Here is a 20,742-nt window from a genome sequence, read left to right as displayed (position 1 = left end):
GAACACGTGTGCTCCCCCTGGCCTGCATTCCCACCCTGGGCACAGCCAGCACCGCTGGCCTATTTCACTGCCTCCCAGGTCCCTCAAACAAAGACAGTGGAGGTCCTGTCTCTGCAGTGATAGCAGAGACAGTAGGCTTTCCTTGGACGTGTGGGGTCGGCCCTCAATGAGCCAAGGGAGCTGGAGCAGCCTGGCTGACTGAGTCAGTCTGGGATAAGGGGTGGCACCGCCGCTCCAGTTACCGGGGAAGCCCACCAGCTCTGAGCCAGAAGAGAAAAGAAAGAAAAGAAAGGGATTTCCTGGTGGCTCAGACGGTAAAGAATCTGCCTGCAGTGCAGGAGACCTGGGTTTGATCCCTGGGTGAGGAAGATCCCCTGGAGATGGGAATGGCTACCCACTTCAGTATCCTTGCCTGGAGAATTTCATGGACAGAGGAGCCTGGCGGGCTACAGTCCATGGGGTCACAAAGAGTCAGACACGACCGAGACCGAGGGCTGCACCCAAACCCCACTTCTCTGCTCCCCGCTTGGTAACCACCAGCAACTCACTTCCCTGCTCAGACTCTTGGTTTCCGCACTGCAGTTATAGTACCAAGTTCATGGGGTGGCCACGAGTACTAAATGAGATGCTCCAAGTGAAGCCCTTAGAACACCGCCTGGGACCTGGTAAGGGCGCCATAAAAGTGAGCTGTGAACTCATGTGGTTCTTGTTGGGATCCCTCCACTTGGAAAAGGACATTGATCAGATGCTCCAGGGACACTGGGAATCCTCAGCTTCATCACAGACAGGAAGTACTCAGAAGTTATTCTCATCAGAAAAGAGAGAAGAGAGAAGAAACGAAAGAGAATGAACCGACCCCAGGGAAGAGAGCAGAGGGCTGCAGGGAGTCCCTCTGTAAGGGGACACTGCAGGACACATGCCCTCCACTGGACAAAGCGTGGCACACAGGTCTTTATCGTGTCATCCAATGGGCAGAGCTGTAAAACAAGGAGTATCTAAAAAGTCAGGAATTCTTGGACATGAGCAAGCAGCAGACAAACTCCAGGGTATTCAAGCTCCATACACACCTGAGCCCCTTCCAAGAGTCCCTGCTGCCAGGTGGGCAACTGACCAGCCCTTCCTGTTCTGCTTGCCCAGTCCACCAGGTCTCCTTCCACCACACCCAATCCTGGCAGCCAGGGAGTGAACAGGTGACCTGACTCCAGCTATATCTCGGGGAACCTCCCCACCAATGCGCAGTCCAGGGCCTCAGAGGAAAAACCAGCTCGGAAGGTTTCACCCATGCTTCCTCCACCCACCCCCTGCCCCTTCTCGCAGAGAAAGGTGAGAAAAACAAGTCATCCCCCCACCACCACACAGACACACACAAGTGACCACCCACTGCAGCAGTATCTTGGGGCAGCGCTCAAACTATAATAACCTAAACCACTTCCTGACTCTTCAAGGAGTCACTTAGAGGAGAAAGAGCATGAGCCCAGGATGGGGGTGGGGGCCAGATGACCGACCAGACACTTTCGCAGCTCCTCATCTGCTCTGACCCCAGACGTCAGCCCCAGAGGGCTCTGTGCTGGCAGCCTCTGCTGAAATAACCCATCCCAGCCCTCAGGCTCTGCACTGGGTTTGAGTTGGACCAGACACTTGAACTGGAGCACTGGCCTCCTCGGAGACTGTCTGTGCAACTCTGAACAAGCTCCATCACCCTCTTAGACAGAGTGTTCTCCACTGCGAAGTAGAGATAATGCAGACTGCTATCTTGCCTGACCCAGGGCAGGCGGGGGCTCCCACAAGAGACCTGATGGGCAAGGGTTTGGTGAATGGTACCAGAGTCTGAGGGCACAAAGATTATAAGCCCACGTCGATGAATAATCTGCTCATCAAGGCTGGCATTAAGATAAGGATGCTGGACCACAAACCGTACCATGAATGGGGATCCCAGGGTCAGTCTGGAACTAGTCTAATCTGACACAACCAAGCCTAGACCAGACAAGGCGAAATCACACAGGACTGACAAGGCAAAATAGACCCAACTTAGATGGGTTGGGTTTGCTAATGCCAAAATTTGGGTCCTGTGTCCCCGGTCTGACCTTTAAAGGCATCCACTTCTTTCCTTCCTGAGCCCAGCTGCATAGGGCATCATAGAATCTTCACCTTGGGCCTAGAAAGTCAAGCATAACCCACTCAACACATACCCTTGCCTTCAGGAGGGAAGCAGTCCCATTTTATAGACAAGGCAACTGAGGCCTGGAGTGACTGGAGGACTTGCCCAAGGTCATCTGAACAGTAACTGGTACAAAGTGGGATCACCCCAACCTATGTGGTATGTCTTCACGTCCCCTGTCCACGCACCAAGGATAATGTGTAGCAAGTGGGCTTGATTCTTCAAAACTGATTTTTGAAGTATCTGTTTTAAAGAAACAGTCCAAGTTGTAACCCGGCTACTAGCTCTGTGAAGGCAAATTCCTTAACTTTCCACCTGCTACCACTTACACCCACTGGTCCAAACCCCGATCCACCCCTTCAACCCCTGCTTCACTGACCAAGCACAGTAATTACTCAGCTTCTGAGGAGAGCCCTGGCAGTCATCCCACCCCAGCAGCAGAGAATCCGAGGGTGGGCCACCTTCACAGGGCAGGGGACAAAGCTGGGGCATCAACAGGTTGGAAGCAAATGCCAATGACAAGCGGGCAGGCACCCCAGGCCCCGGTAGGGCACCAGACCCCGTTCAACTCAGGTTGGCTCAACCCACTCTCCTGAGAGGAGGCCAGGAGGCCAGGCAGCCTGGTCAGAGGAGGGGACAGAAGCCAGCACGCTGGTGACAGCCTTTGCCTCTGGAGACCCCTAAGTGAGTTTAAGGGAAGGTCTGTGCCCTGAATTCCACCCCTTCCTCTGAACCCGAGGACCAGGAGCCAGGAACACTTGATCCCTGGTAAAGAGAATAAAACGTCCTTAAATCCCCAAATAATTATTCTCATGAAGAATAAATGAAGTCAGGTCAAGTTCTTAATATAATGCATCCAAAAGTTACCACTGTTACTAACAGCAGCATCACTTCCTCGCTTGTCCCTCTCCCACGGCCTGCGTGACTGTGCCCGTCTTGGTTTTGCTAAGTACTGTACTGTCAGAGGGGAACCGAAGCTGGATAGGAGTTGGGAGGACACCAGGAGGCATCTCTCGAGAAGGATCCACGCCTGCCCGCCTCCGGGGACACACCTGTCCGACTCCCCTCCCCCCTGAGCAGTCTGCAAACCCTCGGTGGCAACCGAGGTCACTCCCCTTCAGTCGGCCACTCAACTAAAATTCTGTTGAGTACCTGCTGTCTGTCAGACCCTGGGACCAGCACCAGACACATGGAGAGGAGCAGGCCTAGGCCCTGCCCTTAATGGGGTCTCCGTTTAGCAGTGACGTCTCCTCTTTAACCTAATGCACCGACTAAAAGCTTTCTTTAAAACTCCAAGTTGAAACATTATCAGACTTCTCTCCGGAAGGAACACAGATTCACTTCCAACCAATCAAGCCCAAACACCCAAATGCCCCGCCTGGAGAGAATGAAGAAGGCTGCCATTCTCAACCCTGAGCCTGGTGGTCGCCCTTTCCCCCAAAAAGACACCTGCTCTCAGCAAGCATCTTCGTGCTACTGACAGGGGGAACTGGAAGGGAGCAGGTCAGCAAGTGGCTGGGAAAAAGCCATTTTCAAGGCAGGAGGTCAAAGGACATTCTGTGGGCTCTGAAGGAAGGGCTCAAGGACGTCAGGGTCAGTACCATGGACCACCAAGCAAGGCTGCTCTCAGCCTTCCAGATCCCATCTGGCCTTCAGCCAGTGCAGAAAGGACCTAAAAGAACACCCAGCCCGCTCCAGCATCAACTCTGACACCTCAGGCCTCCTGGGAGAAGGTGCTGGTTTTGAGACCAGCTTCTCTCACTGGCCCTTAAAAACTGAGGCCAGGATTTTCTGGACAAGAGAGAAAAATCCAAACAGCAGAGACATTTGTGCACTTCAAAGACAACTATCTTCTGCTGTAACATCGCTCAGTAAATAGGCTGCTGCTCAAAACCATTATCTCCCTCATCCCTTCCGACAACCCTCTAAAGTGGGAACTATCAACCCTGTTTTATAGATAAAGAAACTGAGGTTCAGTGAGGGGTCATTAGTTGTTTAAACTCACACAACTCCAATTTGAGACCTCCCAGCTCTGAATTCCATGCCTCTTTCCTGTGTCAGCCTGACCAGGGTACCTACAGCACCTTACGCTTAGTAACACTGGTTGAGGGGCTTCCCTGGTGGCTCAGTGGTAAAGAATCTGCCTGCAATGCAGGAGATGCAAGAGACACAGGTTCAGTCCCTGGGTCAGGAAGATCCCCTGGAGGAGGGCACGGCAACCCACTCCAGTATTCTTGCCTGCAGAATCCCATGGACAGAGGAGCCTGGTGAGCTGCAGTCCATAGCATCGCAAAGAGTCGGACACGACTGAAGCGACTGAGCACACACATACAGCGTTGGTTGAATCTCAGCTGAATGCCTGAGTTCTGAACACCGTCTCCTAGACTGCTCTGGAAAGATGCCCTCGCCTCCTTCTCAGCTCAGGGTCCGAGGAAGAAATACATTGGCTCAGTGAGGGAGGAGAGGTCGCAAGAGGAGACAGTCTGTGTCAGTCTGCGGGGGCCCCGGACTCTGTTGGGAAGGCCTCCCAGCCAGAGGAGGAGGCAGCTGACCTCGCCATCTCTCTGGGGCTCAGAGGGCAGGGCAGCAGAGGACAGACTCACCTTCAGGGATGGCGTCCTCCTGGTACACAGGCCGCAGCAGCTGCAACGGAAAGACAGAGACCCCCTCAGCCCAGCCACGGGGCAGACAACCAGGCAGGCTGCTCAGCCCTGACCTGGGGATAGGACAGCAGCCCCTCCGGGCATGAGGGCCAGACCGCCATCCCACTAAGGAGCCGAGAGGGGCTTGTAGGGAACACAGGCTCTAGAATCCTCCAGAATGTTTGAGTGTAGTGAGGCTTTAGGTGTCATCGAGTTTAACCCCTGGGCTGGATCTCCAACTTCCTTGACGGCAGCTTGTTCCTAAGCGTGTGCTGTGGAACACTGGCCCGAGGGATGCTAACAACTCTGCTAGAAAGGAGGATGCCGTCAGGGGAGTCTGGGAACCACTCGGGCGAACAAGGGTGCACCACCGTCTTCACTGCAGGTGCCCTCAGAGCCTCAAACAGGTGAACACACACAGGGAATCTGCTCCAAGAGGAAGACAGTAGGAGGTATTTCTGAAGCCTGTTTGACCTCAGGACACATTTTACCCAGAGTATCTCAGGGACCAGTGTCTTGGGAAACACACACACCATCATCCCATCCTTCAGCAGGCGCTCACTGCCCACCATGTGGCCCATTCTGCTACGGAAAAGCGCACTTCCTTCTTTCGAGGTGAAATCTTCCACCCCGTGACATCCCCTGGTCCTAGTTCTGTGCCCTGAGACCACAAAGACCCAGCTGCTCTCTCTGCCCACGACAGCCCGACAGGACGGCCCTACGGAGTGAACGCTTACCCCGCATCCCTGCTCCCTACGCCGAGCCCCTGGGAGGCTCCTCCCAACACAGTTGAGTCCTTGTGTCTTCCTGGCTTCACTCAGGGACCCCGGCCCTTCACCTTTCCAGAACCGGCCATCCATACCTGGCTCCCAGGGTTCAGCGGGGCCAGGATGATGTAGTTGGGGTCGGTGGGGGCCGTGGCGCGGGACAGCGCGGGCAGGGTGTGCTGGCTCCCGCGCTTGGTCAGCTCGGTGTAGCGCTCCCAGCCGCCGAGCAGCAGCCCGTCCGAGCTGTCACATACCAGGTGACAGCTGTGGCGCTGCTCCAGCCGGGCCTGGGCCCCGTGGGTGCAGTTCTTCTCCCGCTTATTGGGGGGTGACAGGAGGTCGAGGGTCGACTTGCAGGAGGCCCGTCGCAGGACCCCTCCATCTGGCCCTGGCTTGACCTGGGGGACCATGCGCCATACAAGCAGGATGATCTCGCTGGGGCAGCTCCTAGAAGTGGCAGGGAGTGGGGATCACAAAGAGACATTGAGTCTGCTGCTGCTGCTAAGTCACTTCAGTTGTGTCCGACTCTGTGCGACCCCATAGACGGCAGCCCACCAGGATCCTCCATCCCTGGGATTCTCCAGGCAAGAACACTGGAGTGGTTGCCATTTCCTTCTCCAATGCATACATGCTAAGTTGCTTCAGTTGTGACCGACTCTGTGCAACCCCACAGACGGCAGCCCACCAGGCTCCTCTGTCCCTGGGATTTTCCAGGCAAGAACACTGGAGTGGGTTGCCATTTCCTTCTCCAGAAGTTGAGTCTGGGGGAGACCAAAGTCAGGCAGGGTAGGAGCCTGCGGGGGCAGAAAGGAAGAGAGGGGAAGGGGGCAGGGGCAGCCCCCAGTGTTAGAACAGGGAAGGATGCAGAGGTCAGCTAAAGCAGAGACAGCAAATGGGTCCCTGAGGTCAATTCGAGTTGACTGGCAGGGGCCAGGAAGGGCATTGGTAATAAAGAAGACCAGATTCAACGAGTGATGTTCCTCCTGAACACAAAGTACAACCAAGCCAGCCACCTGTGTAAACCCCTCAGCCAGTCAATCTAGAAGCAAACCTAAATTGAGGCTGTAACTCAGAAGGTCAAAATTGAGGGGTCCCACACATTTTAAGTCTTCCCTGGTGGCTCAGACGGTAAAGACTCTGCCTGCAATGCGAGAGACCTGGGTTCGATCCCTGGGTGGGGAAGGTCCCCTGGAGAAGGAAATGGCAACTCATTCTAGTATTCTTGCCTGGAGAATCCCATGGACTGGCGGGCTACGGTCCATGGGGTCACAGGACTGAGTCACTATGTACCAGGACACATTTTAAAGAGTAACTGTTTAATTACACAACTGAAAAAAATCTGCAACATCTACACAGCCTAGAAAACAGACAGCTTAGCTCTGAGGCAGCAGAACTAATGAGCTCAAGGAGAAAGCGACCCCCTGGAGCCACGCCATGAACCACAGGGTGTGTCTGAGAGCTTCTTCCCCACTGTTTGCTCTGGGATTCAAATTCGCTTGGAGCCTGAACCTTCCAGTTTCAGGCCAAGTAACTGATTTCCTGAGGAGCAAAGCAAATGGCTCTCAGCTGTGAAGGAGGAATGGGCCAGGCGCGTGCCCAGGGCTGGGGAAGGGAGGGGAGGTGCAAGGCAGCCCCAGGCCCCAGGCCGCCCGCCGCCCCGGTCACCGGATCTCGTGGGCCAGCTCCACGCATTTCCAGTGCTCCACGGGTCTCTCATTCAGCCGCAGCACCGTGTCCAGCTGCTGCAGCCCTGCCCGCTCCGCCGGGCCCCCTGCAGGGAAAAAAGAAAATTCTTGGAACCCACGACCCCCTCAGAGGGCCTGGGGTCCTTTGCCTCCACAGTGACCTTGGACAAGGACTGCTCCCCTCTGTTTCTTCATGTGTGAATGAGGGCCTGACCTTGGAGGTGCTCAGGAAGGATCTTGAAGGGAGGTTCCCCTTTGCCTTCATTTCCTCCCTGCCCGCAGACCCAGTATTGGCTGACCTCTCTGCTGCCCACCTCCCCACCCCCTTCCCTCCCCAGGATCTCCCACCCTTCAAGAACCCTTCCTTGCTGCCAGGCTCAAGGCAAGGGGGGCACCCAGATCGCCACGTCCCAGCTTCTCCTCTTAGGATGCTCACTCCGGGACTAGAAGTCTTTTCTTTGTGAAAAGTAGAGAGGGAATGACTGTTTTAAAGGGCTCATCAGGCTGGACTAGGATGAAATACTGATCCCAGATCAAGTGCATCAATGCCTCTCATTTTCCCATGCAGCCATTGCTGAAAATAGAGGTTTAGTTCCTGTTTGAAATGACTGGGAAACAAAATATAAAAGCCTATCTTCACTTTGATTAAAAACAAAACAGAAAAAGAGTAGGTGTATTTTCATAGACCTCACTTTCATCTGTGGCCATTTAAAAATATTATTCTTTTCATTTTGAAAGGCCAGGACACTTCAATCTGGGTTGGGGCTCCCCTTTCAGTTCCAGCATCTTGTTTGCTAAGCCCGGGGCCGCCATCACCCAAGATGCTCACTCACCGGAATCCACAGCCTGGACTCGGACTGGAGAGTCGCAGCAGATGGTGAAGCCAAAGCCGTCCTTCCCCCGCGGGATGGTGATCTAGGACACAGCCCTGCCCAGTTAATCCCAGAAGCCGGGAGGCTGCACCTCTGCTCCAAGGTCGGGAAGTCCACGGGCCCCACCCCAGAGCCACCTTCCTCGCCAAGGTTTCTGGAGCCAAGAAGGAGGCTGGCCGGCCCCTCGCTGCCCCTATCTCGGCCCAGGGTTGGCTCACTGGGTTGTGAGCCAAGTAGGAAGGCTGGGAGCTCAGGAGGTAAGCCAAGCCCAGGACCGACAGGGCCCCGGAAGGATGCATCTCACCATCTACAGCCCTGGCAGACATGTGACCTAGCCCTTTACCTGAGGGCCTGCCGCAGTGCCTGGCTCCACCTTGCCTGTGCCCTACTGCTTGCTCCGTCCTTTCCTCCTGCCTCCAGCAGCTCATGGAGCATCGGCCCAGGGCTGGCCCTGCGCTGAAGGCCCAGAGACGAAGCTGCCCTCCCAGAACACAAGGGAGGGAAGACAGGGATGCACACACTCACTCTCAGGCCAAAGGGCGGGGGACACATCCTGGGAGGGTCTCAGGGCTTCCAGGTATCCAGTGAGGGCTCCCAGGTGAGGGGGCAAGTGAGGGTACAGTCCCGGCTGAACCTGAACTAGCCGGTGACCTCCCTGTGCGCGGCCTGTGTGCATGGCAGGTCCACAGCCCCTCCTTTCAAGAGTTCCCTGAGAGGGCCCTGCCATCTGCATGCTCCTTTCAAAGCAACAGGCAATTCCTGGTCTTATGCAGATCTCTCCAAAGCAAAGTGGGACATGATAAACGTTAGAGCAAAAGGTGAGGAGGGTGGACTGCTAGGAAGACCCTCTGTGCACGGCAGACTTGGTGCACAGCGCTCCGTTGGTGAGGATGGCACGGCAGTGTCCCACCAGCAGCGGTCCACTGGTTTAGTTCAGTATGGCCTTGCTGCGTGCCCTCTCTGCACACCCCAGTTAAGCTTTGCGGGGAGTGCAGGCCTAGCCCCGGCTTATTTCAAGAACAATTCCTGGCTGCTCAGAGCAGGGCAATGAGAGCCACAGACTAAGGCAGCTGAAGTCAGAAAAGGGGTCTGGCTCCCTGGACGTGGGGCGGGCCGTGGTGCAGCAGAGGGCAAGGGCACCCCCACCCCCACCCCAGGCAGGCTGAGGAGGAAGCCAGCTCAGCAACCCCGGAGGAGCTCAAGGGTCACGGCCTTGTCAGGAGACTTCTACCTCCTTCCTTTAGGGGCTGCCTCTTCCAGGTTGGGCGCCTGGCATTCACCTGCCAGTTGACCCGAAGGCCAGGCATGGGAAAGGGGAGGGCCAGGGAGCCTGGGGTGACCAAGGCACTTGGATGCTGTCAGGAGGCCCCTGAGGCTCTGCTTCCCACCAGCCCTGGGCCTGGATTCAAAGTGAGTTTGTAAAACAGGAAATCTGACAGACAAGGGGAAGGGGGGGGCAGGAAAATACCCCATTCCCATAAGAATTCTGGGAAAACACACAGCTAAGGCAGGAAGAGAAAAAAATGGAAAGAAAGAAAGAAAAACAAACTCTGGAGTGAGCGCGGAAAGCCCGGGCTGAAGCCAAGGGACGATGACAGGAGACCAGTCCACTCCAGGTGACCGGCGGGGACTTTATGGGCCTCAGGGCGACCCTCAACCCAGGCCGAAGCTGGGATGCCAGCACTTTCCCCATCACCCCGGCGAGGGCCATGGCCCCTCCTTCCAGGGGCACGGATCTGGAAAACAGGTCCCAGCACCCAGTGCTGACGGTCTGAGGACAGCCCTCCAGGGCTGAATCTGGAGAACAGAAGGGTGTGCCAACAAAGCAGCCTGCTCCCCATGTCCAGGCAGGCTTGTGGACAGGAGACTCCTCTGCCTTTCTCAGCACCAGAATGAGCGGAGCCAGTCCAGAGAACAGTCCAGGCCAGGTGAGACTCTGCTTGGGTGTGTGCTCAGTGTGAGGGGTGGGACTGTGAGAAGGAAGCAGGATCATGCTCTGTCTGTTGTGACCACCAACCTCGCTGACAGTCTCCAGAGAACGTGATCATCACTGCAGCCCTGATGCAGGGCTAGTTTTAGTGTGCCCCTATTACAGAGAAGAAAACCAAGGTCTAAAGCAAATGAAGCTCTCAGGGTCAGGAGGCAAGGGGAGCAGCCCTGTCCTAGCAGAGGCCATCCTTCCGGGGTGGGTCTTGCTGTTTCCTGTCCAGAGCAGGAATCGCTACTGCTCCCAGATCTCTCCCATGCCAGCACCTCCGTTCTACCCTCCTGCCTGGCTTCAGACCTTCTATCATGGAGGGTCATAGATTTCAACCCCAATCCCCAAATGGCACATTTATTGAAAACCCTGCACCGGTACCTCACACACATCCCATTTACTCTCACGGGCATCATCACATCATCACCCTATTCCACGGACGGGAAGACTGGGACTCAGGGGGGTAAACATCGTGCACAAGAGCCGGAGCTCAAAAAGGGCCGAAGTGGATGAGAGCCTGGGTCTGGCACAGAGCTAGTGCCCTCAACCCTGTACCACATTCTCGCAGAGGATCCATTTGGAACTTCAGTCTCGGAGCCCTGGGCACAGACCGGGGGCACTCATGCCTGACCCTACTCTGACTGCCAGTGAGCCCCAGTCCTCAGACCTGTGGTCCCACATGACCGAGGACTTCTCAACCTCCCATCCAGTGGCCCCTCTGCCTCACCACCCTGCCACCCAGTTGCCAGTGTCGCCAGAGCTGCTCCATAGGCTCCGGAGGGTGAGAGGGCCCTGAGAGCTGGGGACTGCAGAGAGAACACACACATCCCGCTTAATAAGGTACAGAAGGTCCCCTCTGAGCATCTCCCCAGACCTAAGCCTGCCTGGTAGAAAGAGTTCATGACCCAGATTCCAGTCTGTTCATTAAAACACAGAGGGACGTTGTATACTAAAGAGTCATCCCAGAGTCACATCAGCTTGCTGCTGCTAAGTGGCTTCAGTTGTGTCCAACTCTGTGCAACCCCATAGATGGCAGCCCACCAGGCTCCCCCATCCCTGGGATTCTCCACTCAAGAACACTGGAGTGGGTCTGGACATCCCTTGCCTTCACCCTGCCTACACCATGCCTTTTTTATAAGAAAAAGATGTCCCTCACATTTCCAGAAGAGTCCTGGGGGGTGGGGGGGCCTCAGAGGCAAACCCTCTCAGTGAAGCTGAGCTCCAGAGTCTGGACCCACCTCAAAGCATCACAGCTACCGGGGAGGAGAAACATGTGTGCATACAGACACACAGACGCAGCCTATCTCACACACAAGCGCACGCCAACACATGCTAAAACACAATCGCACATACATGACACAAGACAGGCATTGCCGTCCCATCAGAAGCAGGAAAAGTTAGCAAAAAAACCCACAAATCCGGTTGCTCAGCCACCTAGCCACTTCCAATCTTGGGCTGGAGATGCTCTTTGCAACGCACATTCTTCCCAAATAAAAATGACAGAAAATCAACTAGATGGTGTCAGCTCAGACACCACCCTGCCAGTGGTTAGGAGGGCACAGAGCTGGCCTCGGCTGCCCCTAGGGAGGGGCGGCAGGTACAGGCTACCTGGGGTCCAGTTCCTGCCCCTGTCCTCCCCCCAGGTCGCAATGAACCTATGAGGGGCAGGAGGAGGGAAGGAAGGCCCTGTGGGGAGAGAAGCCCTTCTTGGTGAGCCCCCACCCCTGACCCCTAAAGACACCCCATGCACCGCTCCCTGCCCCCAGGGGCCAAGCACCCACCTGGCGGTAGCGGCGCTCCGAACACACCTTACAGAGCCCATTGAAGCGGTTCATGACTGCGGGTCCTGCCTCGGCCGCCGCCCCATGAAAACCCAGCTCTTCCCACGGCAGTGGGAGCCCGCACTGCGCCCCGTCAGCCTGGCATGACCGCCCTGGGAAGCCCGCCCCGCAGAAGAATGGCAGGAAATCACCTCTCACCTCCCCAAGCCCTGTCTGTGCTGTGTGCCTCTGCACGATAAGCCCGAAGGCTTCCTGAAACCTCCGAATGACAAGGAAGAGGGAGAGTTTTATATTAAAATTCCTGTCAACTAGTTAGTATTCCCCCGGCCCTGGCGGGGAGAGGGCGCCTTTGTTCTGGCTGCATTCTCCGCCATGGGCCACTTTGTGATTCCAGTGTTCTCACAAACACCCCTGGCTAGAGGAGGACCCAGGCAGAAAACACGGCCACTCTGTAACAACGCCGCCTCCCCCTGCAAACCGCAGGGTCCTCAGTAGCAAACACAGGTAACTAATTCAGCCTAAGGACCTAAGGATGCTTAGGACGGGGTGGGGTGGGATGGGGGCTGCACCCACAGACTTTCCATGTCAAGACAGGGAATACAAAACATTTGCAGTCTGCCTGCCACCCAGAAGGCACTTAGAAGTCAGTTTTCTCATCCATGTCCATGGGCTGCTTTAAGGATCTGATGTGAAAGTGTTAGTCGCTAAGTCGTGTCCGACTCTTCAGCGACCCCATAGACTGCAGCCCGCCAGGTTTCTCCATCCATAGGATTTCCCAGGCAAGAATAGTGGACTGGGTTGCTGTTTGATGACAGACCATAAAGTCAAGTCAGGAAGGAATTTCCAGTCACTAGATAATCCAGCCTCCTCCCTTTACTGGTGAAGAAGTGGGGCCGTTGAGATGACAAGCAGGCGGGATGGAGCTGGGATCAGAGCCCCAGTCTTGATCTCCGACTTGTAGAGCAGAGCCTGGGGAGCCGAGAGCCCCTTCCACCCACCTGAGGAAAATGACCCCGCCACTCACATCCCTGATGCCAGAGAGGGTCCCTCGGTTCAGCCCAGCTTTGGTTGCTGCGACAGTGGGCAGGTCACCCCAGTTTCCCAGCCTCTAACACCCCACGCACACCTCTCTGGGTTCTCCCTGTTCCCTCACTGAGCCTCTGACAATCACCCCCAGCTCGTTGAGTCCTACGGACATCCCCGAGTGTGCAAGCCCAGGAAAATCACACACACCTCGCGACAATGAGTCTGTGTGCAAAGTCTGGCCTGAAGCAGGACTCTCTCTCCCAAGTGACCTAGAAACCTGCAGTGTTGATGCTCATGCAATTCCCATGAATACCCAGGGAGGTTCCCAGGTCACCATCCTCTCTGTGATCGGCATGTACAGAGAGAGGCCTTTCAGCTCCCCAACTGAAGCTAGAGGAAAGCTTTGAAACTCGGCACGAAGCCACAGAAAACAGAGAACTGGCAAGTGACTCTAACACTGTACTGTCCTATATGGCAGCGATTAGACACAAGTTGCAGTTGAAAGTAAAATTAATTCGAATTAAGTAAAATTTAAAATTCAGGTCTTTGGTCATACTAGCCACATTTCAAGTAGCCATAGGTGGCTAGCGGCTGCCGTACTGAACATCACAGCTCTAGACTGTACACTCCATGATGACAGGGACCTCTGAACTGTGGACATCTCTAGGTCAGCACCTGGCACGAGGCCTGGCCCAGGTAGATGTTCAATAAATATCTAAAGAATGAGGCACTTCCCTGGTGGTCCAGTGGCTCAGACTCTGCGCCCCCAAAGTAGGGGGGTGCATAGGTTCAATCCCCCATCAGGGAACTAGATTCCACACGCAGCAACTCAAGATCCCACATACTGTAACTAAGACCCAGCACAGCCAAATAAATAAATATTTAAAAAAAAAAACTATTGAATGATTTGAGTAAATGAAAGGGGAAACGTCTTAGAGATAATAATACACCTAAATGTCACATGTTCTCACAAAAAACATCACTGCCCTGTTTTCCCAACTAGGCCACTTGCAGGAGGCAGCCATACCTGGAGCCGTAATTCAGACGCCACCTCTGCTACTTGCTGGCTTGTGGCCATGGACAGCGACCTAACATCTCTGAAACTTACACGTCCCGCTTATCTGGGGGACTGGTAGTTAACAACTGCTTCAGAGGCGGCAGTGAGGGCCACGTTAGGGAACAGCAGGCCTGCTCAAGCACTGGGAGCTTGTTTCTCCTGTCTGAGTTGTTAGGGAAAACCAGAGATCATCTCCCATGGCCGGCAAAGAGACAGATTTGGGTAAATATCCCAGAATCCCCATGGGAAGGCTCTTCTCCAGATAAGAAGCTCTGAAGAAGTGAGAACCCGGGTTCCGTGACAGCCACTCCGGTGCTGAACCTGAAGGGAAGCTGGGTCACAGCACCAGGGGGAAGCAAGGGTCTGAGGGGACCTCGGGAAGGAGGACTCAGCTTCAAGAGACCAGAAGTCAGTATGATCCAGATGCCTCTATCTCCAGGGACTGGGGCCTGGCTCTCTCCCTACTCCTGCATCAAGCGTGAGTAACCCGAGGAAAACACAGAAATTACCTCTTAAGAAATGCACAACTTCCTGGGTCTCCAAGTACCAAGTGACTCGGAGTCTCAGGCACCAAATGGTGCCCTGTTCAGGGGTCTCCTGGGCCAAGGGACTGACCAGAAGCAGGTTAGAGCCCAGAGCAGTGCTCAGGGCCCGTCAGTCCTGCCCAGGCTTGGGCCCACCTACCTTGAGTTTCTCCCCGTTCTCAGCATCCTCACCTCCTGGCATGCTCAACAACGGGTCTGGAAGGTGACACAGCAGAGTCAGAAAGTCTCTACTGGCATCTAAGTGCCCGTCCCGCAGACCACCCAGAGGCCCGGGCCAGGGTGCCAGGCCCATGTGGTGGTCCATGTCACTGCTGGCCTCAGGGTGTGGCAGTGCCCCAGCTCGGGCCAGGCAGAGGTCAGGAGCCAGGTCTGTGTGCAGGAAGGGCAGAGCACAAGGTGAAGATTCTCAGGCCCCACAGCAGGGCCCACACGGTCTGTCTGCAGAGGTGGGCGCCCCAAGGTCAGCCAGGCAGCCTGTAGGGGGTCCTGAGACCCCCTGAGGAGAGGGCCATGCAGGAAGCCCAGCCCTCCATAATCTAGAGGCCAGGGGGAGCTGAGCCACTTGGGGTCAGGCCACAACCCTCTCCAAGGAAAGCCCAACCAAAAAGTAAAGGCGTCATGGACATGAGGTTACGTTCTAGCAGGTGCCTGTGAGAAGTTCCTGGACCCAGGGTCTGATGGCAGCTTGGGGTAAGGTGACTCATGCCACAAAACACAGTGACCAATGCTACTATGCAGGAAGGGAGGAGGGAAGCCCTGGGCCAGCAGAGTGTCTGGGCAGAACTAAAGGTGGTGTGCACCTACCTCTCAGGGGCCGCAGTCTCCGCCTGGCCACCTTCAGGTGTTTGGTCCGGCCCAGGGCCTCCCCCAGCAGGTAGTACCAGCCACTGATCTCCTGTCATGAGAGAAGGAGTGACATTCTCAGAGAAGGCAGAGGGCACGGGGCAGGCAGCCACCAATCTGCTGAGTACCTCCCTCAGGAGCAGAATCTCTGCAGGGACAGACACGCAAGCCTCCCTTCCACAAAGGGAGCTGCCATGCCTGCACCTCCAGGAAGCCCTCCCTGATGCTCCAGGCAGAGCTGGTCCTCCCCTTTGCTGAATTCCCACCATCTCTTGTCCCTGAAGAACAAGTCAACTCACAGGCCCACCTCCCCAGCTAGGCTGTACAAGGCTCTGTGATGTGCCTAGCCCTGTTCCTAGTACACAGAAAGTGAAAGTGCTAGTCGCTCATTCATGTCTAACTCTATGAGACCCCGTGGACTGGAGCCTGCCAGGCTCCTCTGTTCATGGAATCCTCCAGGCAAGAATACTGGATTAGGTTGCCATTTCTTTCTCCAGGGGATCTTCTCAATCCAGGGATCAAACCAAGGTCTCCCACGATGCAGACAAATTCTTTCCCATCTGAGCCACCAGGAAAGCCTGGTACACAGAAGAAGCGAAATAAAGGTTGACAAAACAGAAGGGAGGGAAGGGAGGAAAACAGGCAACTTGAGGCTCCTGAGCAGGCTCCAGGTGGGGGTGGAGGGACATCTCCACCCAAGAAGGAAAGCCAAGGCTGCAGTTAAGATATTTGGGACCCACATGCAGAATAGAGTCCTCAGCCACCTACCCCTGACTTCACTTCCAGGACACAGAGCTGGGTGGCAGGATGGAGCAGGCCACCAGGACATCTCCAGGGATGTGCAAGAGGAGCACTCCCTTCCCTGCTCAAAAGACTCCAGTGCGGAGAGTGCAGTCCAAGTAGAGGTGGGTAAGGGTCTGGCCACCCAGAGACAAGGCCCTCCAGATCCCAGAGTCCTCACCTGCCTGAAGGAAAGCTCCACCAGGACACTCACTCCATCCCCAAGCACTAGCTAGGCCCAGAAACACAAGACCTGGCCCACAACATCAAGGGGATCCTGGAACAGATCACAAGAAGCACCCAGCCTTCATCCTCCAGGGCAGGGACTGCTCTGAGTGCTGAAGGACCTACCAGTGTCCTTAGAGAAGACACCAGACTCAGAGCCTCCTGGGAAGACTTGGAGCCACCTAACAACTGGTCTCTGATATGAAAGAGCTAAGGTGGGGGAGCCACGGTCACGCAGGTGACAAACAGTGTGGTCTCAGCAGGTTACCATCTCACAGACAGAAGCCCCGCCCCAGAGCTTCCAGACAAAGGCCTCTGCCTGTAGCAGCCCCGGCCTAGACGGCCTGATTCTGCCAGAAGCTTCCCTTGGACCCACCTTGTCCGGAGTCAGGAGGGACTTCACCCCAAAGCTCATGCAGCCGATAAGTCCACTTCGTCTGGGAGAACAAGAGAGCTCGCATCAGCATCTTCTCAGTGCGCTATATCAAGAGGCCGACTGTCAAGCGTAACATGAGTTTGCCTGGTGCACTGCAGTTTGCAGAGCACTTTGACCTACATCATCTCATTTGCTCTTTCCAACCCTGTGAGTCAGGCTGGAGTGGAGCTATTCTCTCCATTTCACAAAGGAGAAAACGGAGGCTGAGTTGATCCCCGTCCTAAAGTCACAGGACTTACAGTAGTTGAGCCCCATGGGAAACCCATTATAGAAGCTCAGAGCTACCCTGGAGGCTTGAGTTGCTCTGATGCTGCAGGTCTGAAGAGCTGGTCCCCACAGGGAATTTCAGCTCTTACATCAGCTGGTGGTGCTGAATTCAGGAGAAAAGTGATGGGACCTAAAGCTCAAGAAGCTTTGTCTTGGGTCCAAGCAGAAGCTGGTTAGTGCTTGGACAGTTTCAAATCAAGGTTCAAACCAACCTGACACACAAAAGTTCCCAATACCAATCTGACTTGACTGCCAGCTGGGCAAGAAGACATGAGCCAAGGTCAAGACTCATGGGAATGTCATGCTGTGTTGACAGGCTTGAGTTCAGCTGGATCTTACTTGACTAAGAGAAATTCAAAGTTCCTGAAAAATGTTCATCGCTGAGTTCCAATGTCCAGCAATCAGGGACGGACTGATACTTGGCAGCTTTCAATAATGACAGTATGTGCTGTGTGCTTAGTTGCTCAGTCGTGTCCGACTCTTTCCGACCCCATGGACTGCAGCACACCATGCTCCTCTGTCCTCAGGGATTCTCCAGGCAAAAATACTGGAATGGGTTGCCATGCCCTCCTCCAGGGAATCTTCCCAACCCAGGGATCAAACCCAAGTCACCCGCATTGCAGGCAGATTCATTACTGATTGAACCACCAAGGAAGCCCAAGAATGACAGTATAGATGAACATTACTGAAATGCAAAATATAATCCTGCTATTATGAGAAAAAAGCAAGTTTACAAATCTATAGATTAATGAGAAAGCTGCCCACCAAAACATTAACAATAGTTGTAGCTGGTAGGTGGGATAAGAAAGGGTTTTCTTTTCTCCTTTGAGTTTTTCAGCATTTTTAAATTTTCACAGGGAACAAGCGCTTCCTTCAGAATCAGGGAGAAAAAAAAACAGTACAAATGTATTTGAAAGGATTCTATCCTACCACATCTTTCTCTGGCCTAACACTAGAGTAGCTTTTTTTCCACCTCTCTTTTCTTTCTTAGCACATCTCCAAATCAGTTCCCTTCAGAGACTGGTTTCATATTAATAGCTATTAATCAAGAAACAACATAGGTATTAAGACTGGAGCAGGAGGGACTTCTCTGATGGTCCAGCAGTTAAGGATCTGCCTTGCAGTGCAAGAGAGGTGGATTTGAACCCCAGTGGGGGAACTAAGATCCCACTGCCACAGAGCTACTAAGCCAGCGCGTCGCAACTAGAGAGCCCACATACTGCAACTACTAAAGCCTGCGTGCTCCGGAGCCCATTCGGCGCAGACTAGAGAATCTGTGCTCTGCAACGAAAGATCCACATGATGCAATGAAGATCCCACAAGCTGCCATTACAACTTGACGCAGCCAAATAAATAGACAAATATTAAAAAGTAAAAAGACTGGAGCGGAACTTTGACGGTTAACTTCAATGTCTGAGGGACCCACATGGATGAAGGAGTCAGCATGTTCTGGGGAAGGTGCAATTTCAAAGCCGAGGATGGAATGAACTGCCTGGAATGAACTAACTCCCTGGAGATGAGCCTCCCTGAAGACTGGGCTACGGGGGGCTTGAGCCAGTCCACTGAACCCCCTGAAGAGCCTGTCTGAGTCTTGTGCCCCAGAGCCTGCTCCCGGGCTCCAGACCCAGAAGGTCCAAGGTGGGTTCTGGACACAGGCATCTGGAGAAAGCCATCCAGGGGATCCTACAGGGCACCCACCCAAGCCTGCCCCAGTGAGCACCAGAGGTCTACAATGTCTTTACAAATATACTTTGTTTGGATTCTCCAGAAAGGGTGGTGGCGGCCTACCACCCGAAAGTAAACAAAATGGGTTCTCGCAGAGAGCCAAGCAGAGTGAGGGGCAGGGAGGCAGGATGACGCCGCTGATCCGCAGACCCGGCGCCCCTCCCTGCAGAGGCACACTCTGCCCCGGGCCCTGTCTCACCAGCGGCTCTCATTCTGCTTCTCCTCACTCCCTGCACTCCCTCCCTGCCCCCCTTTCCTGCAGCCTGGGCTGTGCGTGCGCCCTCCCCCTTGCCAGCCCCCTCCCATCTCACCAGGCCGGATTAATCATCTCCCCCTAGAGGACAGTGCAATTGCTCCATTAAAACCACCCATCCACATCCACCCCCCGACCCACCACCAAAAACAAACCCTCCTCCCTCCTGGCACATGGCCAAGTCAGTGCTAATGGAGGGGCAGCGGCAGTGACCCACACGAGTGGCAGCCACTGACCTGAGCTGCCGCTCCAGAAAAGCCTTGTCAAGACTTTGCCAAAGTCCTCATCATGGATTTCATTTTGTTTGTCCACACATTCAAGAGCAACCCAGCTGGTATCCAGGTGCCCACACTGCCTTGCTGTACACTTTCCTTTCACACTGGGTATGGCTGTAACTGTCTAAATCTCCCAGGCACGATGCTTTAGCTGTAATAAAGGCTGCCTCTTCCTGCTCTTCAGTAAGTGGAGTTTTCATCCCCTGCTGCTCAGAGAATGCTAAATGGTTGATAGCCTCCCGTGAGCTTTGTTTCCTGCTAAGGGGCCTCCAATGATTTCATGATAATTTAGGCCCAGCAAATTGTCACAATCAATGTCCATAAACAGGAACCTCTAAGTGTTCTTCAATTAGCTACTCCTGGAGCCTGTTTTTAAAAACCTTTGGAAGAAAAAAGACTTCTTTTATGTGCAACCTGAATACATGGCAATCTACTGGTCAGGTAATAAACTTGGGAACTGGTGATCGCCTGAAATTTCGCTTGGCACAGAGTCTCAGGGGCCAAGACTTGGGTACTTCTGAATGCTGAACCCTGAACTTGGTGAAGGTTTGACAAATGGATGAATCCATCATTCCCATGTTGGCAGGCACTGGGCAGGGAGCCCCAGCATTAAGGAAACAAGACAAACATTCAGGAATTTAAACAGCAGTTCGAGGCAGCAATACAAGGAATGTCACTATTCAGGGTGTGATTGACAGATGAGCAGCGCAGGCAATAAATGCTGAATGCTCAGAGAGGCAAGAAGCGGTTCAGAGCTGAGACGTTGAAAGAAGGCCCAAGGAGTTAAGCCAGAGAGAAGGAAAGGAAGAGCATTTCAGGCAAAGGGAACAGCTGGTACAAAGGCTCAGAGGTAAGGCTTCATGGAACATTCATGGGCAATAGTACAGCCAGTCCTCCATATGCAAGGATGAGGAACCCATGGATATGGAGGACCAACTGTACTAACCACTTTATAGAAGGGACTTGAGCATCCATGGATTTTGCTATCCACGGGGGTCCTGGAACTAATCCCCAGTGGATACGGAGAGATGGCTATACTCGGCTCAGTTTATTTTCGAGCACATGGCAGGAGACCCGATACAAAAAGAAAATGCGTTATTTTAAGGGAATGCACTTACTTTTCTGTCTCAGCGGCCTTAAACCATTTCTGTTACAGACTTATCCCATTTAATCTCAATTTATTTTTAATCTGAGGACTTAAACTGCACACACATTTTTCCATTCATCTTCTCTTTCCGTGGTCTCGGTCCCCGTCTCTGGGCACAGCTCTCTAACTTTGCGCTGCTGTGCTTGGCACTGGCATGGTTTGTAAAGTAGATGAAAGAGCACAGGGCACAAGAGAGTGTGCGACAGCAAACAGCCTTTCCAGCTGTGTCATGACTGTCAGCGGGAAAGATCACGTTCTTCAGACATATGCTGTGTGTGTT

At 54.2% G+C, this 20,742-nt stretch overlaps 1 protein-coding gene across 7 annotated transcripts in view; it reads right to left on the bottom strand.

Moving 5' to 3' along the window:
• Positions 1 to 20,742, bottom strand: part of RGS3 (regulator of G protein signaling 3) — a 139,003-nt gene that overhangs the window by 87,710 nt on the left and 30,551 nt on the right. For 3 of the 7 annotated variants that reach the window (XM_088838297.1, XM_088838293.1, XM_055427634.2), the window contains exons 6-12: positions 16,736 to 16,796; positions 15,316 to 15,406; positions 14,651 to 14,706; positions 8,086 to 8,167; positions 7,233 to 7,338; positions 5,663 to 6,014; positions 4,762 to 4,801 (exon numbers count right to left, since the gene is read on the bottom strand). In XM_088838297.1, the coding sequence (XP_088694423.1) occupies positions 4,762 to 4,801; positions 5,663 to 6,014; positions 7,233 to 7,338; positions 8,086 to 8,167; positions 14,651 to 14,706; positions 15,316 to 15,406; positions 16,736 to 16,796 (788 nt within the window). Of the gene's footprint in view, positions 1 to 4,761; positions 4,802 to 5,662; positions 6,015 to 7,232; positions 7,339 to 8,085; positions 8,168 to 11,883; positions 12,094 to 14,650; positions 14,707 to 15,315; positions 15,407 to 16,735; positions 16,797 to 20,742 lie in introns of those variants that run through there. The other 4 variants (XM_088838300.1, XM_088838294.1, XM_088838295.1 and 1 more) reach the window with 4 other exon arrangements.

Source organism: Moschus berezovskii, chromosome 7, assembly GCF_049115385.1.
Source record: "Moschus berezovskii isolate FMDL1 chromosome 7, NW_MosBer_1.0, whole genome shotgun sequence".
Lineage (NCBI taxonomy): Eukaryota > Metazoa > Chordata > Mammalia > Artiodactyla > Moschidae > Moschus > Moschus berezovskii.
Note: the sequence above shows the minus strand (reverse complement) of the source record. Positions and strands in the feature narration are given on the sequence as shown.